Genomic DNA, 23816 nt, shown 5'->3' on the forward strand with positions numbered 1-23816 from the left:
ACATTTAATACATATATTCACAAGACAAAGGATATTTAACTGCATTTGGTAAAAACGCATTCGCTGCTAACAAAAAATTACCATGCCGTAGGGAATGTGACCAAGGCAACAAAAAAAGGGAGTGTCGTCTACATATGTTAACAATAAAAGAGAAATGGACTAAACAACCATTTCAAATACATCCTGATCTCAACTGGCTCCGTTTACCAATGGGAACAATAAGCTAGGAAGGGCTTGCTTTGAAACTCTAAAGCTAAGCAGAGTTAGCCAGGAATATATCTCTTTGAAATTTCACATTCAATCCACTATAAAATCAATAGGCAAAGCTCTCGGTTTTTCCCCCACTTAAACCATAATTCATCAATTAATGGCGCACGCTTTTATGGCATAGGTTTATTTGACAAAAGGAATAACAGGCAATTAAGTAAACCATAAGTTGACCACAATTAATTACCCCAATGTGCAATATAAAAAAATAATTAACTAGGTTGGTGTTTTTTTTTTTAATACGCATTCAGCAAGCGAACTAATGAGGCATATAATGCAGATTCAGCGTTTCATTATCACATCCAGTTTAAATCCATCAAGCCATAAGCACCATAAGAGTTCGGTTCGGTGCGAGGCTTTAAATGAGAGCTGAAATGTGCCGCGCGCGCCTGAAAGTATGCGACACTTGAGAATAAAAATAAATTTGATTTACTCTGTGCATTAATTGAAAAATTATTTAATTTAACACAAGACGAAAGCCAACCATAGTGAAGAAAATATCAGAAAAATATTATCAACTATTCTTTGAGCTCACACATATGTGTTCCATTATTCAAACAGATTCCGATACCTTTAGCTGCCGTTTATCAATTAATTAATTTCCTTATAATATCTGCTTGGTGTTTCATAAATCGTTCATTTATTTTGGAGGCAATAAATTAATTTCGCATGCACATTTGGCACATTTAATACTCACACGCTGTCGAAATAAATACGATAAACTATAATAATAAATGATAAATAATATAGGGGTGGTTGGGGGGGGGCTGCCATCTTCTTTGGATTTCTCAGAGACATCCTCGATGAATGCTGGTGCTTACAACTAAAATCTTAAACTTAAATACGATGCCTAGGGACTAGATTGGGGCATGGGGGGGGCTCATCACTTTCTCGGCCCCATTGACAGTTTCTCGAACATGGGCATTGTTTTGATCACTGACGGTCCCGAAATCAGTTCGGCATCGGGATTGACCGGAAAGTCGGGATCAGCGGCTGCCAAATCGTTGACGGCGATGTCGTGCGACAGATCGATGGGCAGCGAACCCTCGTAGATGTCAATGTGGTTGTCCAAATTGTTGCCAGCATCCGCTTCCTGATCCAGTTCGTGGTCCTGATCGACCGCACCCTCGTGCAGCTCATGTTCCTCTTCCTGTTCCAGTGTGTCCCACTCATCATTGAAGGTGTCGCTCATTTCGATTGGTGCGGCTACTTCACCATCCTCATCGTCGGAGGATTCCAGCTCCTCGCGCTCCCTGTGCTGCAGCTGCCCCAGACGATGCACCTCGTCCGCATTCTCAAACAGCGCAGCGTCCTCGGCTTCAAACTGCTCCTGTTCCAGCGCCTCTGCCTGCGCCTCTGCCTTGGCCTCCACAGCGGCTACCATGCTATCCGTGTCCAAGTTTGCCATAATTTCCCTCCTGATTTCCAGTTGCGTACCTTCGGCTTCAGAGTCTGCGGGTGAGCTGGTGGCAAGTTTTGTGGTTGTTGTTGTATAACTTGGTGTTGTTTTTGTTGTTGGTGTGGACTGTACGTCGTGTGTGTGTGTGTGTGTGTGTAATGGGTTGCAGGTGCAGGATGTGTGCGTGTGAAATAAATTGAATAAAAATTTGTATTAATTTATGTTCGAGAAGAGCCAATCACGTGGTTAAGTTTTGGATAGGATTAAAAAGCAAACGCAGCATGCAAAAATAATTAATTAAATTTATTATTATTTAAAGAAAAATAAATGTAAGCTCAGAAATAAACAACACAGCACAGGAAAGGTTTAAAGCGCAGATTCAATTGTGTTTTGCGTAGAGAATTTTTGGAAGCTACACACTACTTAAAAGAACAGTTTACTAGATAGAAAAACTTAAACCGTTAAAATATCTCACAATCTCACAATCACAACTCACAATCAGCGTTCGTAAAATATAACTGAGCTTCTCACTCGCCCAGCACAAGAATTTATAGCATTAAAGCTTGCTAGCTTAAGACGTGAGAGAAGCTTCAATCGAAGCTGCTGTTATGCCAATACTTAAGCTATAGAGAGCAAGAGAGCCAGCCAGTTACAACTCAGCAGCAGTGCCTTTGCTGTTGTCTTCGCATTACGGCAGCAGAAAGACAGCGACGGCACAGAGATGTCAACCATTAACAGTGATCTGTTATTTCTACTCTCTCGCCTCATAGTAATCTCCATTCATTATTTCCGTTTTGTTTTGCATGATTCAACGGCAAGAAAGAGACAGAGCTAACCAGTGAGCAAAGCTTTCAAAGCTGCACATCCCATCTTCTGTTTGTTCTCACTCTCCTCTCTGCTCTCACACCTTACTGTATTCATTCATCATTATGCACTGCATGATTCACCTTCGTCGCTGATAAATCAGCATTTCGTAAAGGTCTCTCTTGTCTCACTCACTCTCGCGCACGTTGCGTCAGTGTGTCTCGGTTCCCCGTGTTAGAGGCTGCCGCCTTTAGCTTTCGTGACGTCACAAGTTCCCCTTAGTTTTTGTCCAATTTTGCCGGTCGCTCGTTAGCAATTTCTAAGAAATTCATATTAATAATACACCATTTTGCGCATCTGTTTATTTCTGTTCGTTACGATCACTTTATTTATAATAATTGTAATCGTTGACACGGTGGCACGGAACGGAAACAAGGCTAAGGTATAGAATAGATGGCGCCATGACTGAGTCACGATTTCTGTTATTTTTTCTTGGGAATTTCTTGAGAATCGGAACGGGTTGAAGAATGTTGAGTGATTTTAAATCTGCATTTTGTTTACAACTTAAACACTCCCGAAGTTAAAACCCAACTCAATATCTGCTTAAATATTTCTGAGAATCTGCCATCTCTTTTGTTTGCTCATTTCATGCACCCTTTGCAGCCCCCACCATTGGGTGGCCTCTCTGCTCATCCTCATGTGACTTGGCTTGCATTCAAATTGAAAAATGCAAATGCACAAAGTAATTTTCAGAAATGTTATCAAAAGCTGTCATATATGAAAATTATTTACATTTGTATGCATATTTATTCCGTTTTTAATAGCAAAATATTAATAAAACACATACTACCGTGCGGCTTCGTGTGTGTGTGTGTGTGCGTGTGTTTGCACATGGTTTTTCCAAAAGCTTCAGTCGCCAAATTGTTTAACAGGCTTCAACAATTTTTCAATATTTCAACTCAAAGGAGGGATCGCTCTCGGTCTCTCTCTCTCTCTCTCGTCAGTCCCTGCTGCTGTCCCTTTCGTGTTTATTAATATTTATAACCATGAATGTTAAATTCAAATAAACGCATGAGATGGCAGAAGGTTCCATGCGGGTATCACCGCTCCCTCTCCACCACTCTGCAGCAGAGCCCCAACAAACCACAACTTTCAATATCCGCGAGAGATGCAAAAAAGTTCAACACACAAAAAATTAAAATGAAAATACATCAGGAACAACAAATTTGACAGGAAGGGGAAGCGAGTTGGGAGTTGCCTTCAGTAACGAAGCTTTAGATACTCTTACATTTGGCAACTTTTCTCTGGCAACTACAAACGAAAATATTAGAGTGCTTTTTTTTAACTGCTTGGACAATGCATTGATTGGCTCTCCAATTCAAGTGTCATAAATTTTGTTTAAAATATTACATTCTAAAATAAAAATAAAATTTTGAATATTAAATTAAAATAAAAATCAAAATTGGCTAGTATTAAAGTTGGGTAAAACCCACCAAACCACTCAAATAAATCCAAGCAAAGCCCACTCCCCCTGTATGGAACCAGCCAAACCCTCTACAAATTCAATATACTCGCACTCTCCTGAAAGCATATAATAATACATATTCCCCGCTTATGTGAATAGTTTTTGTTGGAGTTGCACTTCTTCTTTACGCTTCCGGTTGCGGCTACAAAAATGTCACCGCTGGCATTATTTAAATTTAAATTTTTCGCATTTAAACGTTGACATGTCACTTACAACTTTAAAGTTGTTAATAATTGCGCTTTACGCCGCATTGCATTTTTTTTAACGGTCATTTATTAATTTTCCGCTGATTTATGTTGCAAAAAACAAAAAGGCGTTCGTCGATTTCGCTACAATAAATTCTCATAAATACAGCTACCCGCCCTTCACCGCTCTTTGGAGCTGCTGCCACGCCCATGGCGAAACGGTAGAGCCACGCCCAAGACAAGGATTTATGCGAGCGGAGCGCATGACTTTTAATAAAAATTAATTTTTATTATGGCCTAAAAGTAATTAATGGACTCGCAGCAAAACCGAAAAAAGAAAAATTGTCGCGTATGATGCATGAACCGCTGCATGGATGGTAACGGGTGTGACCAATTGCCAACGGGGCCAGTGCGCCCGTACATACATATATTATCCTGCAGCCTTTTTTTCAGAGTAAGGTGCGTTGCAGGAATGGCAACACAACAAAAAACAAGGGGGTTTACATTTCATATTAAACTGGGCACTGCTGGCAACTACAGAGCGAACATTTCTGAATTTGATTAATAGGGTATATACATACACACATAAGTACATATGTATACGCTGCTGAAGCTCTTTAATCGTGGCTTAATAGCTGACTACTATTACAGTTCATATTCTTCTGTTCTAATTCTTTTTTATGCTTTGCATATTTTACTTGGAAATAATCTTCAGGCTCTGCAGAGATAATCCTGAGAGTCATATCGGGATCTGCTGAATATCCTTAAGGTGCGTTTATTACCAGAAAAGTCTTCTCTGGCTGTGCTCTTGTATTTTGAATATTTACTCAGACCTTGCTATGATTTTTAATTAATTTTTCATTTAATGTCAAATGCTCCGCCTACGCTCTGGTCTGTCTTTTACCTATTTTATATGTACAATAAATGCTTAAGGCCTAAATGCATAATCTCGTATGCAACAAAGTATATATATACATTTCTGAAATGACTTCAAAATAAACAGCTTACTTATTGCCCAACTCTCAGCGCTTCCACAATATTCGCATGTGATTCAGACAATAATTTTATCTGTCAATTACGAGTAATATGTAATATGTATCTGCCTCTCGTCACATGCAGTTTTTTGTGTGATTTTTGTACACATTTGCATAATATTGAGTTGCATTATTTTTTGCCGCCACATACTATAATTTGTTTGCATTATTAATTTAGACGCAATGCAATAATAATAACTAAAAAAAAAACTGAATAAAACAAAATTCACGCACAAATCCAATAAACAAATATTCATATTACATGAGAAATAATAAACAACCACAAAAAAAAACCAATACAAAAAATCCATCTAATTGTACAATTAAACATTTTGTCGTGTTAATAAAATATTTACGATTGCGGTTTGAAGAGATTATTGGCCTGGCAAATTACAGAAACTTAATTATAGGACAAAGCTGTGAACTGCAGAAACAACAGAAAAAAGAGTGGCTTTAAATTAAAAATAAATCTAATAAAGTGTAGAAAATTAAAGCTTTAAATGGAAATAAATACAGTAAAATAAAATAAAACGAAAGCAAACCAAACCGAGAAGCCTCTCCACCAGACCAAGCATTTCACTTTTATTTTACATTATTAAACATTTTTAGTAGTAGTATAAATAAAGGCAGGCATTCAATTGAAGATATGTACAAGTCTATGGTTTAGTTTCAAGGCAAAAACTTTATTTAAAAATATAAGAAATATTTATATATTGTGTATGTAAGTATATTACAAGTTTACATAATGTTTTTTTATAAATTGCTTTTTGTTTATAAATTGCTCAATATACAATTGTTGATATCTGCTGTTGGTTAGTAGAGCGTTTTCCGGATTAAATGTTTTCCGCATGGAAAAGAGTTTTCGTTTGGAAAATATATTTATACCTGAGGTTCGTCGATGTCGCGCACTTCGTTGTCCTTGGGCTGCTTCTCCAGGGGCTCGCGACGGCTGTTATCGTCATCGTCATCGTCGAATTCGCCCCGCCTGGTGGGCAAGACGGCCGGGGCCGAGGTGGCAGGTGCTGCGGCTGGCTTGAATTCTTCACCCTGGCTGGTCAGGACACCCTCGGCCACCTCCTCGCCGCTGTCCAGGGGACGCACATTGACCACACGCACCCTGAACAGGCTATTGGAGTCGCCGTACACCGTCTCATTGATCTCCACCTTGTGGCCATCTACGACCTGTTTTTTGTTTCAAGATATTTGTGGAAAGATATTTAAGTTATTTATGATGCATCTTTAAATCTTTATCTGGAAAGTTTTGAGCCGTTGCTTTAAGCGATTTCCCCGCACATACCTTAACCGTTGAAGTTTTATTGCCATTCTTGGGGTTGAGGGGCGTCAAGGGAGTGAATGCAGTCAAAGGCCGCAGACCGAAGGAGAAGGCAGATCCAATGTCATCGCTGGAGTCATCCGCACCAGCAGCACCCGCCCCCGTGCCATCCTCACCAGAATCGCTGGCAATAACTGGCCACAGACGAGTGCGCAGACGACGGAAGAGGTCTGATAAAGTACAAGTGAATATAGAAAATAGAAAAAAAAGAAAAAACATGTTAAATAGAAAATAAAAGAAAATTTCGGCTGTCTGTGGTATAATTTCAAGCGGCAAACAAAAACCAAAATAAAAGTGCACAGCAGACTGACATGCAGAGAGAGAGGCGACACCACGACACTCTGGGAATCCAAGCAGGTGCCCTTCGTCTGGCTCTTGGCTGTGTCTCTGTGTCTAAGTGCCAAGCAGATATTCCAGCCCCATTCTCCTTGTCGTTGTCTCATGCTAATGTATTTTTCAGTTTGAAAATCCTTAATCCGTAAACGCACTAAAAAGCGTTTTCTGTGTCGCCAACGCTTTGCAATTTGCAATTTGCAATTGCCTTGTCTGCTCCGTCGTAATACCATGCGCATCTCGCCCTCCCAAAAACCCTACGCCCAGCCCTCCCTATGTCTGTTCGTCGCCTTAGTTTTTCTTTTCTTTTCTTCAACCTTGTCATAAATACTTGACCGATTTGCTGTGACGACTGTGTCTTGGCCTGGTCTGGTTGTCGGCTTGTCGCCAATTTATTTGCTGGCAATTTGCGTTTAAAGAGGCGTGAAGGTAGTTTGGTTGGCTGTTAAATTGAAGTATCACATGGTGCTGAATAATGTTGCAGGAAATAGGGAAAGTTTGCTGAAGTTTTTTGGCTTTAAATATTGTTTGTTGTTCAGCGCAAACGTAACATGAAACATATTGTCACATATAATATTTATACTATTTTAGATATTTATTGTACTCGAGAAATATGCTGTATATCCTGTCTTGAAGCACCATTCATTAAAGTATATAAATATAAATATGAATCAATATTAATTAACATGAATACTTTCAACTTTAAACGATCTATCCAATTATATGTCCAATATAGTAACCCATCATAAAATCATAAAAAAAATCATAATCCTAAATCCATAAATCCTAAAAGCGGAGTGCATAGTCATTGATAATACAAAATCAATAGATACATTTCATCTAATCACTCCGCTTCCAACATACACTTACTATAACTATATCGTATCCAACTTTCCACTTTATGTCCCTACAGCCTTTCTCTTTCAGCTTTCAAATTCCTTTACCCCCATACATACATATCTCACTCTCTCTCTCTCTCTATCCACAAATCCAAGGGAACTGAATCTGCTGCTCCATCTACAACTCAAATAATTCGCTGACAACAAAGTTCTGAGGCAACCGCAACCCCAACTCCTCCCCCGAACTTTCTATTTGTCTATATGCTGTTTCCTACGCTTCGTTATCTTGTTGTCCCTCCCACTCCCACTCCCACTCCATCCCGCTATCTGTGAGTCTAAAAAAGAACAAAACATCTTTCATGCATATAAAATGCCATGGGCTTTGCCAAGTTTTTATACCACAGCCCAGGCCAGCCTCGCTCCCTCCCTTCACCCAAAACCCGGAGTATAAGGATAAGATTTATGAAGTTTCAGCTTCATCATCGTCAACGTTCTATCGAGGGCGTCTTACAATCTTAGCTGGGCACAAATGAGGCTGGGGCGCAAACTTTTCACTTTTAATGGTCAACAGACTGGTTTGACCTACTGTACACCCACTCTGCCACACCACACCACTGCCTCTATCTATATCTATATAAATATATATAGAAATAAATACAAAAGAATAAATAAACTTTGTCTGGGGAGCTGCAGAAATTTGACATAATATTTTGATAAATTGTTTTTCGTTTTCTAGCCAGAGAGGCTTGGGAGGGGGTGGGGGTTGGGTTGGGGAAGTCAGGAAAGTTTAAAAAGTCCCCAAAGGACAGTTGGCTAATTGGCTTGACCCAAGGGTGGACATGCATTTAATCCAATGTCTGAGCCACCAGAGCGTATGCGTAATATGGAAAATCCTTCACCCATTGTTCAGCTCCCTCTTACACTCTCCCATCATCAGGCAGGCAGGCATGCAGGCAATAAATGTGATGTGTAATGCAATTGAGACTTGTAATTAAATGGTTGGAGCATTTTTACACAAATGATTATTCAATTAAAATATCATTATACGGCCGTATACGGCCGCAGGTTACGCAGGCCACCACCACTCACCATCGAAGGAGTCGAAGAAGCCCGTGGTGACTGGACTGAAGCTCGCCGGATTGGACTGCAGGAAGGGATATCCAGCGCCCGTATCGATGACACCGCCAAAGTTATGGAAATCCGGTTCGCCAGCGCCAGCGGACTGGGGGCGCGAGGGCACTTTAATCACCTCGGCATCGTCCTGCGGATTGTTGCGCGCTGCAAAAAGGGGTCGTGAAATAAAATTAAACGGTATTATTCATCATTAAGAAACAAATTGGCTGCGAAAATTTTCATTAAATTAGCCAAATCAGCGAAGAAAAGCGCTGACTTGCCCGCCTGAACCCCTTTCTGCACCGCCCCCTACCTACCCCTTTTGGGCGCCTCATTAGCGCTTATTACGCAAGCTTTGCTTTTGGCATAATTTTCTTTGACTAGTCGGGATATATGGTAATGCTTTTGCTCTTTGACCTGACCTTTGGGGCGGCTGCAAGCCTTCTAACCCTGGGGAAAACTTAAAGTGGAAATTTCGATTTAATATCCGAACACTCTTGCCCCCAAGGAAAAACTGGGCCAAGGCTTTATCGGAGAACCTCTAAATAAGAGATTCAAAGGAAGAAGAATGGACAGAACCAGCTGCCTGTGCCCGTTTACATTTCCCATTGCTCGCATAGATAAATGCGTTGATTTTTGCCTCCTCTTCCTCCGTCCCACTTTCAATCTACAGTCCTGGCATGTTGCACTTCATAAATCTCGCCAGCTGACACTGACAGCGACAACAGGCAAACAGCACAACCGTCACACAACAAGTGGCTGGAAGGAGCACCCAGCACACACACACACACACTCGTAAAACAGCAAATTACATGGTGTTGGAATGTACATATGTATGGGTATAGCAGGTACCCTGTACTCAAATGCGTATGTACTCTTAAATGTAAGCAACGAATGGCAAGCTGCAGTGACAGAGCTGTAACAGAGCTGTAATAGAGCTGTAATAGAGCTGTAACAGAGCTGTAACAGCTGCAGCAGAGCACCAGCGCACTAACAGCCCACAGACTACAGCGCACTGTTACCGCTCTCTGCGAGCTCTGCTAGATCAGTCTGCACTCTTCACACCACACCGCTCTCCACATAGCGTTTATCATGTGAGATAATATTAACTGCACACTCCCGCTGACCTGTAGTTTCCTGGTTCCAACATACCCTACATACACTGCGTTAATCGGTCTTCGGAAACCAAACTAACGACGATAAAAATAAGTCAAGCCAGAGTTGACTCTTGCCTCGACTCAACTCGACTCGACTCTTTCAGATGAAATGTGAAATATGAAGAGCTTTATGTGCTGCGTAAAATTGCGTACGCAGAAGGCCAACCGTATGTGACCCACCCCTAAGAGGGGGGAGGCTGAGGCTGAGTGTGGTGCAGGGGTGCCGCAAAACAAATGCACTGCACTTTTGTAGGTCGGTCCCTCACGACGACCCCCAACCGCTTCGGACTTTCCCGTTCACTTTTTAAGCCGATTTATGAGAAATATACACGACACTCGCAGTATGTTTGGGATTTTGTGAAAAAAAATGTCGTCGTCGTCGTCGTCACCGTCATCAACAGAGCGCGAGAGGGGTCTCAGTCGGGCGCCCCAGGTCCCCCAAGCGATCAAACATAAAGTGGAGCAAAGAGAGAAACAAAACGTAACCCCAAATATGGGCCAGAGAGCACAGGAGGGGCACGGAGCACACGTGAATGTCATTTACAAGTGCAAATATTTACATTTCGTGGTGCATATGAAAGTGGGCTGCACGGGGGCTGGCAAATATGCACCATGGATATATTTATGGATGGCTACAGTACACCTACCTACAGTACATAAATGTTAAGCAAACATCTGCGCAAACTGATCGAATATGACATTACCTGTAGGGCAAGAGAGTTACCTGCAATCTATAGTCCTTAGACGGGTCAAAAGCAAAACCCAGCTAATCTTTTATTTGTGTATATTTAAAATTTATTATGTTTCTTGTAATACTGACTTATTTTTGACACCTAAAAGCAATACCCCATAGCTCTGGCATATTTTTTTGTAAGAAATTTGCTGATAGTACTCCCAAAAAAAATATGCCCAATTTTTGCCGTCTTTTTTAACTGCTCAGCAAATGAAGATCAAAAAGCCAGCGACATTTTTCCGTATCATTGCACATCATTTTTTATGCTTCCGTGTAGCATACCTCAAGGGGGCAACTGTTTCCATGGATCAAAATTAAATCCTGCAGCAGCATGAAGATATTTTCAGCAACGAACACGTTTAATTTCCCTTATCCCCGCCACTCTTTCTCTGCTTTTTTGGTTGCGCTATGGTGAAAACATCTAACATGGCATATTCATTAATTTTCCAATAATTAAGCCCAGACAGGGGGGGCACCACAACGCGCGTCCCTTCCGCCCTGTCATGTTTCGTCCATTGTTCCAACGGCTTCTGCTGAATTATGAAATTAATAAAAACCAGTCGGCAGCTCGGGCTCTGCGGCCAATGTTGGGAAGTGGAAATTTCTGCATAGCACTGCGCTTTTGTTCTAAACACAGCGAACATTTTGTTGCTAATTATGTAAGGTTAACAAGCGGCTGGCCCAGCCCATCCCCGTCGCCACGTCCCACTGCCACGGGGCGTGGCACTCATATAATATTTTTTGGGCTTCCCATTCTTATTTTTATTATTTTTTTTTCAATGCTTTTGTTGGGGGAGGGGGAGCCAAAATAAAATCCCTGGCAATCGCTTCGCCTGCGTTTTATGGCGCTAATTGGCCCCGGCCAAGGGGGGCGTGCGGTTGGTCGGTGGGTTCAAGTCTGCGTCAATTAATTAACATAATTGTACAATTTTGCATAATTTAGTGAGCAGCGATGATGATTTTATTCCCCAGACAACTTTTCGCTGGGCTTTAAGTATTTCTTTTTTTTTTTTGTGTTCCTTAGTTTAATATTTTCGAACCAAAGTTGGCAAATCTCTGTGTCTGTTGGAATTGAATAAAAATTAACTTTATTGAACTGATTTTCTCGGATATGCAAACAAGCAAATTTCTCTTAAATAAACGCTTTAAATTATAGCCAAATAATGTGCTTTAAAGCGGGATTTTTGCTTCAGTTTATGCCTTTATTTTATTGAATATTATTTTAGCTTGAATTTACCTGGGCCTCCCATTTAGTAATTGAAGCAAAGATTAGCCAGCGCCAGAGCACAGACAAATCTGTCAGTATTCGAATGAAATACAACCCACAAAGGGTTTTCCAGCCTTCTAGTCTAATAAATATGCGACTATAATTACAAACTGCCAAACGGCTATCATCTCTCTCCTTTTTCCCTCTCTCTCTGTGTGTGTGTGTGTGTTTGTGTGTGGAAAATTGCTTGAAAATTTGAAATGCATTTCGCATCACTCCCTTTTTTGGGTTTTGGGAGCAGCAGCCCCCAAAATGGTAATTAAACTGCTGGCCAAAAGTGTCGGTTTGGTTGGGATTTCGTTTTGGGAATTTTGCAGTCGGTTGGGATATGAAAAGGGATGGGACTGTGGGGAGTGGGGGGGGACACTACTGAACCATCAAATTTATATTGCGGCTGTTCGGGCAGCATTTTTGAGTGGCCTCAATATTGGGGTTTTTGGCCAAACAAAATTGCAATTCGCTTTTTGGCCATCATCGATGCATGCGTTTTCAATTACTTTGATGTCCAATGGCACACCCCGCCCCCGCTCCAGCAACAAACAACAACAAATTGCCGATGAAATATGTGTGTAATACTCGGCCACTCGTTACGTGCATTCGCATTCGCATCCGAGACAAGTTTACCACTTTTTCGCAATTCATTTACCATTTTGCCAATTGAAAATTTGAAAATTTTGCAAATTCAATTCACCAAAAATTGTACCAAATCATTTTTTGGGTGCTGTTTTTTTGTGTTGTTGTTATTTTGAAGTTTCCGCTTCCGATTCTGTGGCAGTCGAACTTTTCTAATTAATAGCAACAGTGCAAAAATAAAATATGAAAAACCCTCGAACAATATTTTACAAAAGTTTTCACTGCAGGGCATTGCTCATTAAGCATGCCCGCTCCCGCTCCCTCTCTCTCTCTCTCCTACCACTAACTCTGACACTCTCTCCTTCCCCCGTCTCACTGGTATTGGTCCATCCATCCATCTATCAATTATTTCACCATTTTGGTTCTCACAAATCAATTAAACTTTCGCTGCGCATTTTTAGCTTCTCGACTTTGTTGCGTCTTTTTTCCCCCGTTGCATGCAATTAATGAATTTTTAATAGCCGCACTTTGGTTAATGTAAAAAGTTTTCCCCCCTCCCCCCTGCCAACCATAATGCCCTAAGGGGGCTGCCAGAGGGCATCCAGGGGGCTGACTGGCTGACTGGCTGGCTGTCTCGCGTACTTAGGCTGCTTGTTGTAATTATGATTGTAGTTGCACGCAAAGTTAGTTTGCCATGTAAATCTTTTGAGCATCTTCTTCTGCTCCTCTTTTTTTGCTGCTGCTCAGCTTCAGGCAATTATTCAGTTGCAGGGGGTAGCAGGAAAGGGAAGAAAAGGATAGGAAAAGGAAGCAAGTGGAACTGGGGATATATTATATGTAAGTCAGGTTTACTTTTACTCGAACTAAAAACAAAGTTCACCATTTCTGAGCTCACCCAAAAGTGGGCTTAATCCTTTGGCCTAATCTGAGCCCAGCTGATGCCAATCACCGCCTCCATACAGCTGCAATCAGCCACTGCCCAGTCCGAACCAAAGTAGAGCAAAACAAAGGAAAGACAGACAGACCATCAACGCCTTCGCAGGGGGGACAAGCTCACAGTTCACGCATTTCAATTACATACAAACATTTATGCACCCCCCACCCAGCTGGCACTCCTGGCACCTGTAAACTGTGTTGAGGATTCCGGAATTCCACCTCCTGACAAACTCAATTGTATGCAATTTGGGTTAAAATGATTTCAAATCAGTTGAAAACCAATGAACAGAGACCCGAGACTCAGAGACCAGAGACCTGAGACCAGAGACTCGAACGCAGAGAACTGCCTGCTGTCGAAGCTGAGGCTGAAGCTGATGGAAGGCAGCCCCAAAGGGGAGATGGTGACAGGGGGCCAGGGGGACAGGGAGGCCGTGTGAGCGGAATGGACATGGGCCGAGTGCAGACTTGTGTCACGTTCAAGAACTCTAAACAGGGGGAAAATTAGTTTGATGCCACACACACACACACACACGCACACACACAACACTTGAGGGGAGAGGGGCTGACTGAATGGCTGGCTGTGTGTGGCCTGTGGCTAGGGGACATCGCAGATGTCAACAGCAGTCGGGGCCGAAAGTGAAATCAAAGCCAGCTTTCAAGTCTCACAGCACCCAACACAGCAGCACCCAATCCGAACCCAGCCCGACAGACAGACAGACAGACAGACCGAAAGACAGACAGCAATTGAGTGAAAGTGCAGACTGAAGGCTTAGTTTGCTGTCATTCTACGAGTGAAATGCCATTCAATTGACGTGCTTCGAGGCTCAATCGGAGGATGTCCCTCACTGTGTCGAAGCTGATATTTTTGCCAGCACACACACACACACCCCAAACCCCAATCGAGTCCACATCTTAGGCTAAAAAAAAAAAGTCAGGCAAGAAGTGGAAGTTCCGAATGTAAGATACCCACTACTTGGTACAAGGATACAAAGATGGCAAGACAATTTTGTTGGATAGCTATATATAATTTTAATATTTACACTTTGAATTTTTAATATATTTATATACATATATCCCAATATATTTTCTCGATTTGTGGAAATTGTAAAATAAAATTATTTTCACTTATATTTAATAAAAAATTAATTTAATAAATTTGTATTTATTAATTTATTAATATTTATTAATATTTATTAATATTAATTTATATTTAATTAATATCAAAATATAGATTTCATTTCAATACATTTCATAATTCTATGAAATAATTTAATATTTCGCTTAAATATATTTCCCACAAATTTAAAATATTTTATTTATTTGCTTTTTATTTGGATTTAATATTGGGTAGCGTGAAAATTATTTTTTAAAACCTTTATGCTTAAATTAATTATATTTAATGTCTCACAAAATTACCCGCAAATTCGCTAACAAAGATCTTACGCTAGTTGGGAGTTCTGCCTTTCTTATGCACACATTCCCATGAATACAGCATACCCTTAGATCCCCTCTGGGACTACCGGGTATCATCATTTAACAAATGATGGACGTGCTGGAGCTTGAACCCCTTCTCAAAGCCCCGGATCGTTTCAATTCGGTTCGTTTCGTTGCAGGTTTTTCGGAAAAACGAAAACGAAATTAGTTTAACGTCTGGGCCCCTAGCTCTCGCCCCCCCCCACTACCCCTCCCCCATACCTCACTCACTGTGTGTGACTGTGTGTCTGGGGGAAATCGTAGGCGTCCTGTCTGCTGCTATCAATTCTAATTACAAATGTCAACAATGATTTTTCGGTCATCCCCTTGATGGTCGATGGGCAATGGGCGATGTGCGATGACGTTAGCTCTGAGGGGTGTTGGGGTGCGGGGGGAGGTGCTCTTCCATATATATAGGGGTGTGTGTCTGAGGGGCGGGGAGCCTTGATTAATGTGACGCGCTGCAACAGCAGCTGGGTCCACACACACACCAACACAAACAGGTTGCACGGTTGTCTCGACTTGGAGTGCGGCGGATGGGGCCGCCTATTAGGGGTTGTGGTGCGGTTCCAGTTGTCTGCCGCCGCCACACACCGCTCTGTCCATCCCATTCCCGATTGATTGGCAGCCACGATGAGGGACTGTGATAAGAGCCAATCGGAAGAATGGCTTGTGACAGATTCGAGTTATATTTAGGCCTCCAATGGGCTGAGCTAGGGCAATGGGGACTCGCAGACAAATGGGGAATTAGCAGCGGAGGGGTGCAAAACAAATTGTTGACACTATGAAACGGGAAACAGTTGGACAGGTTGATGCCGATTAGGCGTTGAGGCCATGAAATAGCAGTGTCTATGGCTCTATTTAAAAGTGATTTTTGTTTAACAATTTGCAACAATTGGTAGCGTAATATTTGCTCCTAAATCTGCTCCCAAATCGGCTCCCCAATCTGTCCCAAATCTGCTCCCAAATCTGCTCCTAAATCTACTCCATTATCTGCTCCCAAATATGCTCCCAAAAATTGGAATTTTAACCAGCAGCTGAGCTTCCAGAGAGCTCCCAATCAATATTCTGCACAAGAATAAATATGCATACAAGGCAGCTTTATTAACCAAACAAACAAATAACTACCAGTAAATGAAGGAATCTTTCACATACCCATTTAACACCCCCACCCTCCTCCCCTTTTCTCTTTGCGATTTGCATGACAAACAAAATGTTACGTGCGCTCCAAGCAAAGAAGGAAATGTCCGAAAGAAAGAAACGGAAACAAAAGTACAGAAAAATATGTAAAATAATGTGTACATAATTCAATTAATTTTGGGTCGCTAGGTTAGTCAACCAAGCCCACTGTGCGAGTGGCTTACCCCCTCACTCCTCCACGGTACCCATGCCCTGCACTCCCCCGGTACTCCCCCTGGAGTACGAGTATGTCCAGGTGCTGCTGCCTTCATTTTTCATTTCTCCCACCACTTCATTTGCATTGCGTCAAAACAAAAACAGAGCTCGAGGGCTGCACAGTACCGAGTAAGTACCGCGAAGCAAGTTGTGACTCTAAGGATACCCTGTGCTCAGAAATGCAAGCACTTTTTAGGGGGAAAACTTAGGAAAGATCACACAGATGCCTATAATAACAGAGGAATTAGTTGGCAGCTCTCGGGTACATGGTATAATCAGCTACAAGTTTCATGGAGGCAGGCACACTGCTAAAAACATTTATTCTCCAATATAGGGAGGAATTTTAGGCATCCCTACAGTATCAAAACTGATAAGAAGGATGTTAAATTAAAGATAATATTGTTTATATCGTACCTTGAAATCGAAGCACCATTTCTTTGCTGCTTGTTACCAAACATCCACTTGAGTTTATATGCCCTTGCCCAAATATTCCAGAAAATATAGCACCCATAGCTATGGCTACCGGAAACGAAAACTTTGATTGTAACGGTGGGTCTGCCTCCCTGCCTGCTCTCACTCACTCTCTTGCGCTCTTGTGGCGCTCCCCCCATTTTGGTGGCTCTGCCAAATGTGACAATCGTGTCACGTACTCAATGTTCTGGAAGATTGAACGTTACGTTTGTCGCGTTTAAAATGAGTTTTTTTCAACTGAATTTGATTTTGATTGTTTGGTCCCGGACACGAATTCTACCAACAACACTCCACATCCCATTACAGTACTGAAGCCACCTTCTTTCTGATATCGCTTTGCCACATGCAGCAAATTGTTCTGCAAAGCGGAAAAACTGAAATGGCCAAAAAGTAAAATTGTTTAATTTTAGGCTTTTTTTTCTTTGGCTTTGCCTTTGTTAGCACAAAACCAAACCGAGTCGAGCCCTCATTAATTCTGTTGGATCAAGAATTATTTGTGTGTGCCCGTGTACGTGCAGGAAATTTATTAAGCAGAAAAATGCTCAGATTGGGTTTCTGGGCTTTGAGCTTTCGAAATGGCAGGAATGAGCTTTAGCTTTCACTTTGGATTTTTCACTAAATTGGAGTCGATGGCGTGTGGCATTGAGGGGGAGGGAAGCGGAGCTGCCAACTGCGCCTATGCCCTGAGCACGTCCCCACAATTAATGCGCTTCTTCGGAATGATTCTTCATAGGGAACATAATACAAATAATATACAAAATGTTTATTATAAATGCAGGCACTAATGAATGTACTCTCTATACAATCCAACAGCTGGAGACTTAGCCTAAGTGACAATTTTATTTTTTAAAACCGCAAATAAAATAAAATATAAAATGAAAAAAAATAATAAATAAATAAATAAAATAAAATCGAGCGATTATTTCTCTATCAAAACTACAATACAATAAAGGGAATGGGATTTCGTTTTTTCTCTTTTTAAGAACTCTTTTTTTTTTTTTTGGTCTCCCTATAAAGTAGGGGAATCTTGGCCAAAAATTCCGAGTGGTATACTCAAGTGAGTGGTGTGACAGACGGGAATTAATGTAATTGGTGTCGGCAGCAAAGCCCCCACTATACGTTCATTGGACATTTCTGCTCCCCAAGACAAGACACCTGCCCTGTCTTCATTATCTTTCATCCACCAACAGCTCAGTAAACAAAATGACAGATCAGCAGTGAATCTGGTATTAAAGCACAGAACTTGGAGCTTCCACAAACTATAATTGTTGAGGTTTTTCAGCGTAAGTAGATTCCAAAAATAAATAATAAATAATAATAAATAAATATGGGGAATAGCATATATGTAAATTAAATCTTTAGCTACATAGCAAACTCACATTGTTTATATAATTTCAGCAATAACATTGGCACCAATTGAAAATATATACATATGTTAAACATGGTGACACATGCCACATGCAACACCCACCAGCAAAGCGCGACAGTGGCACGCCCACACAGTGAATTTAGAGTTCGCATATTTTTCGGTTGCGAGTAAAACCGCAAATTGCTATTAACGAAAATCTAATCATAACCGGAAATTAATTTGACAGGAATCTCATTAAATTTACAGCCCAGGCAGCCACTCTACACGAGGACATTATGCGGACACAGCTGCCGCCGACGACGACGAGGAGGAGGAGGAGGAGGAGGGATGCCAACCCAACGGCCCAACAGCCCGCCCAACAGCCCAATCCGCATGCACCGCATTTCTATTCAATCCAAAATCCAAAATGCCCCCCTGCCATACGCAAATCGTTTAAAGCTGCATTGCTGCTGCGTTGACATTGCAACACAGCCACCTCAGTATTTGAGTAATGTACAGGATTTTCATTATAATATACAATTATTTCAGTTTGCCATGCCATACGGGAATGATGATGATGATGATGATGATGCTGCTGGTTGGGTGTTTGTCGGTTTACACGATAGAGTGATATCGGGAAAAACTCCAAAAAGGGATCATTTTAAATTAAATTGTATCATTAAATATAATGCATGATTTTATCCAAATAAATTGTATACCCAATGGATGAAACTTAAGCCATATATTTGCCATTTCTCTATTGCTTTGGGAACAGTTTTTAATGGCATAAATTCAACTCGATTATCCAGTGGGCAATTTCACTTATCTGTATCTTATTCCTTATTCCATGCTGCGTTCCCTTAGCCCCGCATAAACGTTCTTTTTGCACATATATTCTGTTATTCCTGGTTCTGCTGACTATGAGCAACTGCCTCTGACTCCGCCACTGGCACTGCTGCCACTGCTGCCACAGGCTGCTGTAATTTATTTCTGATTTTGGGCTTGTGCCATGCGTGGCTGAGCATTAGAGGCGCTTGCACATTTTGCACAGCACATAAATTAACATAAAGAGGCGGCAAACTGGGAGGCGCCTCCAGGGAGGCCTTGCAGCGATTACGTGACATTGAACCAGAGCCAAAGTGGCTGCTGCTGATGCTGCTGCTGATGCTGTTGCTGATGTCGATGTCAATGCTGCTGCTGCAGCAGTTCTCAATCACGGTGAGAGAGAACGGGTTGAGTCATCCAACTAATTGGATAAACCAAACCCTTCGTGACAGCTGACAATTGCAGGGGGACAATAGAGAGGGCGAAAGGCCAGAGTCTAGACACCATCTCTACTCACTATATAATAATGAGGCCGCTTTGCATTGTGCACAATTTATTGTTGATCAGGCAAATAGAAAAGAATGAAATTGCTTTATAAATGTACTCGAAATAACCTGTTAAATGTGACATGTTTGTGCTGATTAATGGGTATCTAATGGTCGGAATTATGACTGCCCAGCAGTGACTCACAGCTCGACTACTTAATGGAGTTATTAGGAAAATTGTTGAGCTCTCAAGACTTAACTTCTGACTGTGTAATCGTAATGGAAGCTTAAGTGCCTATAATGTACGAGTCTGTACATAGTCTCCCCGAGTTCAGGCTGTAAAACAGAAGCATTTGTAGCACTCTGATCTCGGGGAAAATGAGTACTAGCTAAGCCAGAATTTTGGCATTTGGCTACACCAATCCATAAAAATATGAACCCGGAAAAATAATTCCAGCAAGTTGATTTCCTGCTCTAATTGAGTGATGAGCAATGAGGCAAAATATTCGCGCACTTTAGGTAATTTTACTATCTACTACCACGCTGCGGTGCTCAAAAATTGTCTTATCTAGCTTAACTTATTTATATACAAAATATACAGAAATCCCCCAGTCTCGTTTACTGCCTTCGTTTACTCTCCTGTGCTCATTCGCAGTCACGTTACACCGTTACAGGCGTTACAACTTTTTGTGTAGATTTTTGTGTAGAATTTCATAGCAAGTGATTAATCATTTGGCTGCCGGCAAAACAGTTGTCGAGCAGCGGCGCAGCAGCAGCAACCGAGAAAACAAGTGCGACTGTCATGTAAAATGTTCACAGCCATCGGTATGTGAACAGTGCATTTCAAAACCATAAAACACACACGAAAGTTCAATCAAGAGCATGACACAGCGAGGGACTAGATATAGAGATTTGTACTAAGTCACTCAAGGCATTTAAACAAGAGTAGAAATATTTTCACGAGATATTTACTTATTTTTTTAAACTCTTTGCTAACCATAAAATAAAATTATTCATTCTGATTTAGTTTGTTTTCGTTGTGACTTTGAAAAAAACAACCAGAATACCACAAAAAATATACAATGCTATTTACTTAATTTTCTGGGCATATATATGTATGTACAATGTACATTTGTTTATTGTGTAACCCCCAGTCAGGTGACAAGGACAAGGCGGAGTGACTGTGCTGCGACTGCTTCTCAATATAATCAACCAATTAAAGCTCAAAGTACAAAATGCAGAAAACAATTTCATTTAATTTGAATAGGCTGGCTGGCTGGCTGCCTGCTGTTGTTTATTCAATTTTGGAATTGTTTAATTTTGGTTGATTGTACTTGTACCCCCCGCCTCGAAGTGACCGCAGCAGGAGTCTAAAAATCAAAAGGCAAATAAAAATGTTCAGCTTAAATCAAGTCAATTGGCAGCTCAACATTTTATTTAGTTCAACGCAAAAGTATCTGAGTGGATGAGAATATGTATTTGTTCATTTCATTGCATTTTATTTTTATATGATTTGATTAAACGAACCCTTGACACCGGAATCCTTTTAAAAATAAGTTCACTTAATTGTACAAAATTCTTCTGAGGAAAATCTATGCATATTTCAGCCACCATTCATTTCCGCTTCCTTCTTTTTTTACAGTAACTTTCCATAATCAGATAAGCTTCTAAAAATTATTTACACTCTATTGATTTAGGCTGGACCAACACATTAATATTCTATTCTAACTAAATCACCCCATGGGGGGGCACATTCACAATGCTAATTAGCAACTGGCGACACATCAAACAATTCGACACAAAGCATTTGAAAAGAGCCCAACAAAAAAATTAACTCCAATTTGCATAAATAAATATGTGTCGGAATTAAACAAATTGCCAAGCAATTCAGCAACTGTCAACCATACAAAATATAAATATAATAATTCACCAATAATATGATTATACCTATTTAGGGCTTTATTACACCACGCATAGTTGCACATACGAGTGCTCGGCTCCAGTGAGCAGCAGCAGCAGCAGCAGTAATAAAACGCAGAATGAAAAAAAATATGTGATTTATGGCCACATGCAACTGCAATTTGTACTGAAAACATTCCCTGGAAAGGCCTTAAAAGCGAATTATGGCCATAATTAACCCAATTCTTTTGGCCATGGGACACTGACACCACACATCGTCCACAATACTCGCCACTCGTAAAAACAAAATTAAGAGAAATACAAGACATGAGAAGAAAAGAAAAGAAAAGAACAGAACAGAAAAAATGCCAAAGAATTTCAGCGGCCAGAAAGGGGGAGGGGCAGAATATTCAGTGAAGAACGGGGTACATTGGGGTTCATTCAACTGTCGACTGAGACTGAGATAGTGGGTGAGAGCTGCAACAGGCAAATATGTCAAAAGATTTTTAACTTAAAATAGTTTAAGGACTTCAAAGCTCTCTAAAGATTTTAATAGGAAATTTCTAAAAGGATTCTGGAATATGTCCATAATGTTTTTTTTTATAATTAACAAACTTACATACCGGCGTGGAAAATTGCCAAAGAAAATTCATCAAAAAAATTAGTATTAGAATAGGCAAAATATGTTTAATTAAAAGATTTATTCACATGTAAAATCTTCAACTGAAAACCAATTAAATTTGTCAACTTATCCATCAGATTCCACCAATTCCTACCACAAGTCCGCTCTAATTGCAAGCAAATCAATTTCAACTTGTATCTGGAGCAAACCTTTCCAAAAATCGGAACTTATTGCATACAATTTTCATATTCCTTGCAAATGATTTTGACTGCAGCAGCAGCAGCAGCAAATTTGACAACTTCAAGTGGCTGTGGCAGCTGCCAAGCCAACCCAAACCATCCCTGGCCTCATCATCTGCGATTCACTGGCAGCTTCTTCAGCAATTTATGCATTCAAGTGGCAGCCAAAGGCAGCAGCAACAGCAGCAGCCAGCAGCCAGCAAACGCTGATGATGACAATAAGGACGCAACTCCCTGGGATCCATCCCCGACTTCGCTCTGTGATTCTCTGAGAGTCTCTGATATTTTGCCCGTTGTTGTTACTGTTGTATCTGTAAGATGCATTTGGCTGATTGTCAAGTGTCTCGTTTTGTTATCAAGACGCTGCCATCATTATCCAGGAAACAGGAATATTTCAACGAGTTAAAGCCCGTACCTTAAAGCAGAATTTGAATTTGATTTTGATTTTGGGTAAAGAGAAGACAGTCTCCAATAGAGATTGTTCCCTGAACTTTAATTAAAAAGAAATATTTTAATGATTTCGATCTCAATAGGGTAAATATTTGTGTAAGCTATAGCAGGGAAATGTCCAACTGACTAAGGATGGTAGAGTCTCCTTTGTACATAGATCTAGTGATGTTTCATATCAATATGAGTATAAAAAAGAATTGTTTCAGATTGTTCCAGACATTTCCAGATTGCGAAAATATTTGTTTTTATTTATTTAAAGAAATAAATTATAGGAAATGAGTTCCCCGTAATCCTTATCAATTTGCATTGTTAATGAGTTCAAGAGGTTCTCCTTTCTTCTTTATATATACAATTTAATGATGATTTGTGCGCTGTTCATCTAAAACTTGATTCTCGCAGATTGATTTATGGATTTGAATTGTTCGAAGAAAAGGGCTCATAACTCACCTGGCAATGTCAAGACTCCGCTTAGGGCCAGACCGATCAATAGAACACTGAGCAGCAGCTTCATTTTGTAACTTTTAATTTTTTATTATACTTTTCACACGCTTTTAAATGGGTATTTTTTATTTGCTTTGTAAATATTTATATTTATTTAGGGCACAGTTATTTTAGTTGTCTGTTGTATATTTGTGTAGTTTCGCCGGTTAACTATTCGGTTCGGTTCTGTATGGAAAGACAAACAGTTCTCAAATGCGCTTAAATGATTTGAGGAAACGGCAAATAAACGGCAAACGAAACACCGACTGAGAGGGCAGCGATTGAGTGAATGAGTGAGAGCGACTGACGCTGACCGCTCCTCCTCTCGCTTGCTCTCACACTCTCCCTCTCAATGAATATGCCTCTCCCTGCGACTAAATTGGTACGGTACCGTTCATGCTGACTGTATGACTGTATGACACTTACTTAATAAGCTACTCGTTGGGTAGATTAATTCTTTTGAATATTCGGAAATGTAAATAGAGACAAACAATCGTTGATCCATTTACGAAGAATTTGTAGTTACCGATCCCGCCAGTTCGTGGCATTTTTAAGTGACTGTCATACCGGTTTACATGCATATCAATGGTCAGCCAAGTGCTGTGGGAAACAGCTGGGGGGTACTCCGGCT

The 23816-nt window shown here is 40.8% G+C and overlaps 1 protein-coding gene and 1 non-coding gene across 2 annotated transcripts; both read right to left on the minus strand.

The window, feature by feature from the left end:
- Positions 1 to 884: 884 nt before the first annotated feature.
- On the minus strand, positions 885 to 23415 carry LOC111079286. The gene is made up of 5 exons (XM_022374401.2): positions 23153 to 23415; positions 8809 to 8997; positions 6512 to 6717; positions 6100 to 6396; positions 885 to 1792 (listed from the first exon to the last, which is right to left on the minus strand). The coding sequence occupies exons 1-5, from the start codon at positions 23214 to 23216 to the stop codon at positions 1151 to 1153; spliced, it is 1398 nt and encodes a 465-aa protein (XP_022230093.2). The 5' UTR covers positions 23217 to 23415; the 3' UTR covers positions 885 to 1150.
- LOC121404729 lies at positions 17865 to 17994 on the minus strand. Its single transcript, XR_005968165.1, has one exon. It is a non-coding gene; the product is annotated as a U4atac minor spliceosomal RNA (small nuclear RNA).
- Positions 23416 to 23816: the final 401 nt, after the last annotated feature.

This window comes from Drosophila obscura, unplaced genomic scaffold, assembly GCF_018151105.1.
Source record: "Drosophila obscura isolate BZ-5 IFL unplaced genomic scaffold, ASM1815110v1 contig_37, whole genome shotgun sequence".
Lineage (NCBI taxonomy): Eukaryota > Metazoa > Arthropoda > Insecta > Diptera > Drosophilidae > Drosophila > Drosophila obscura.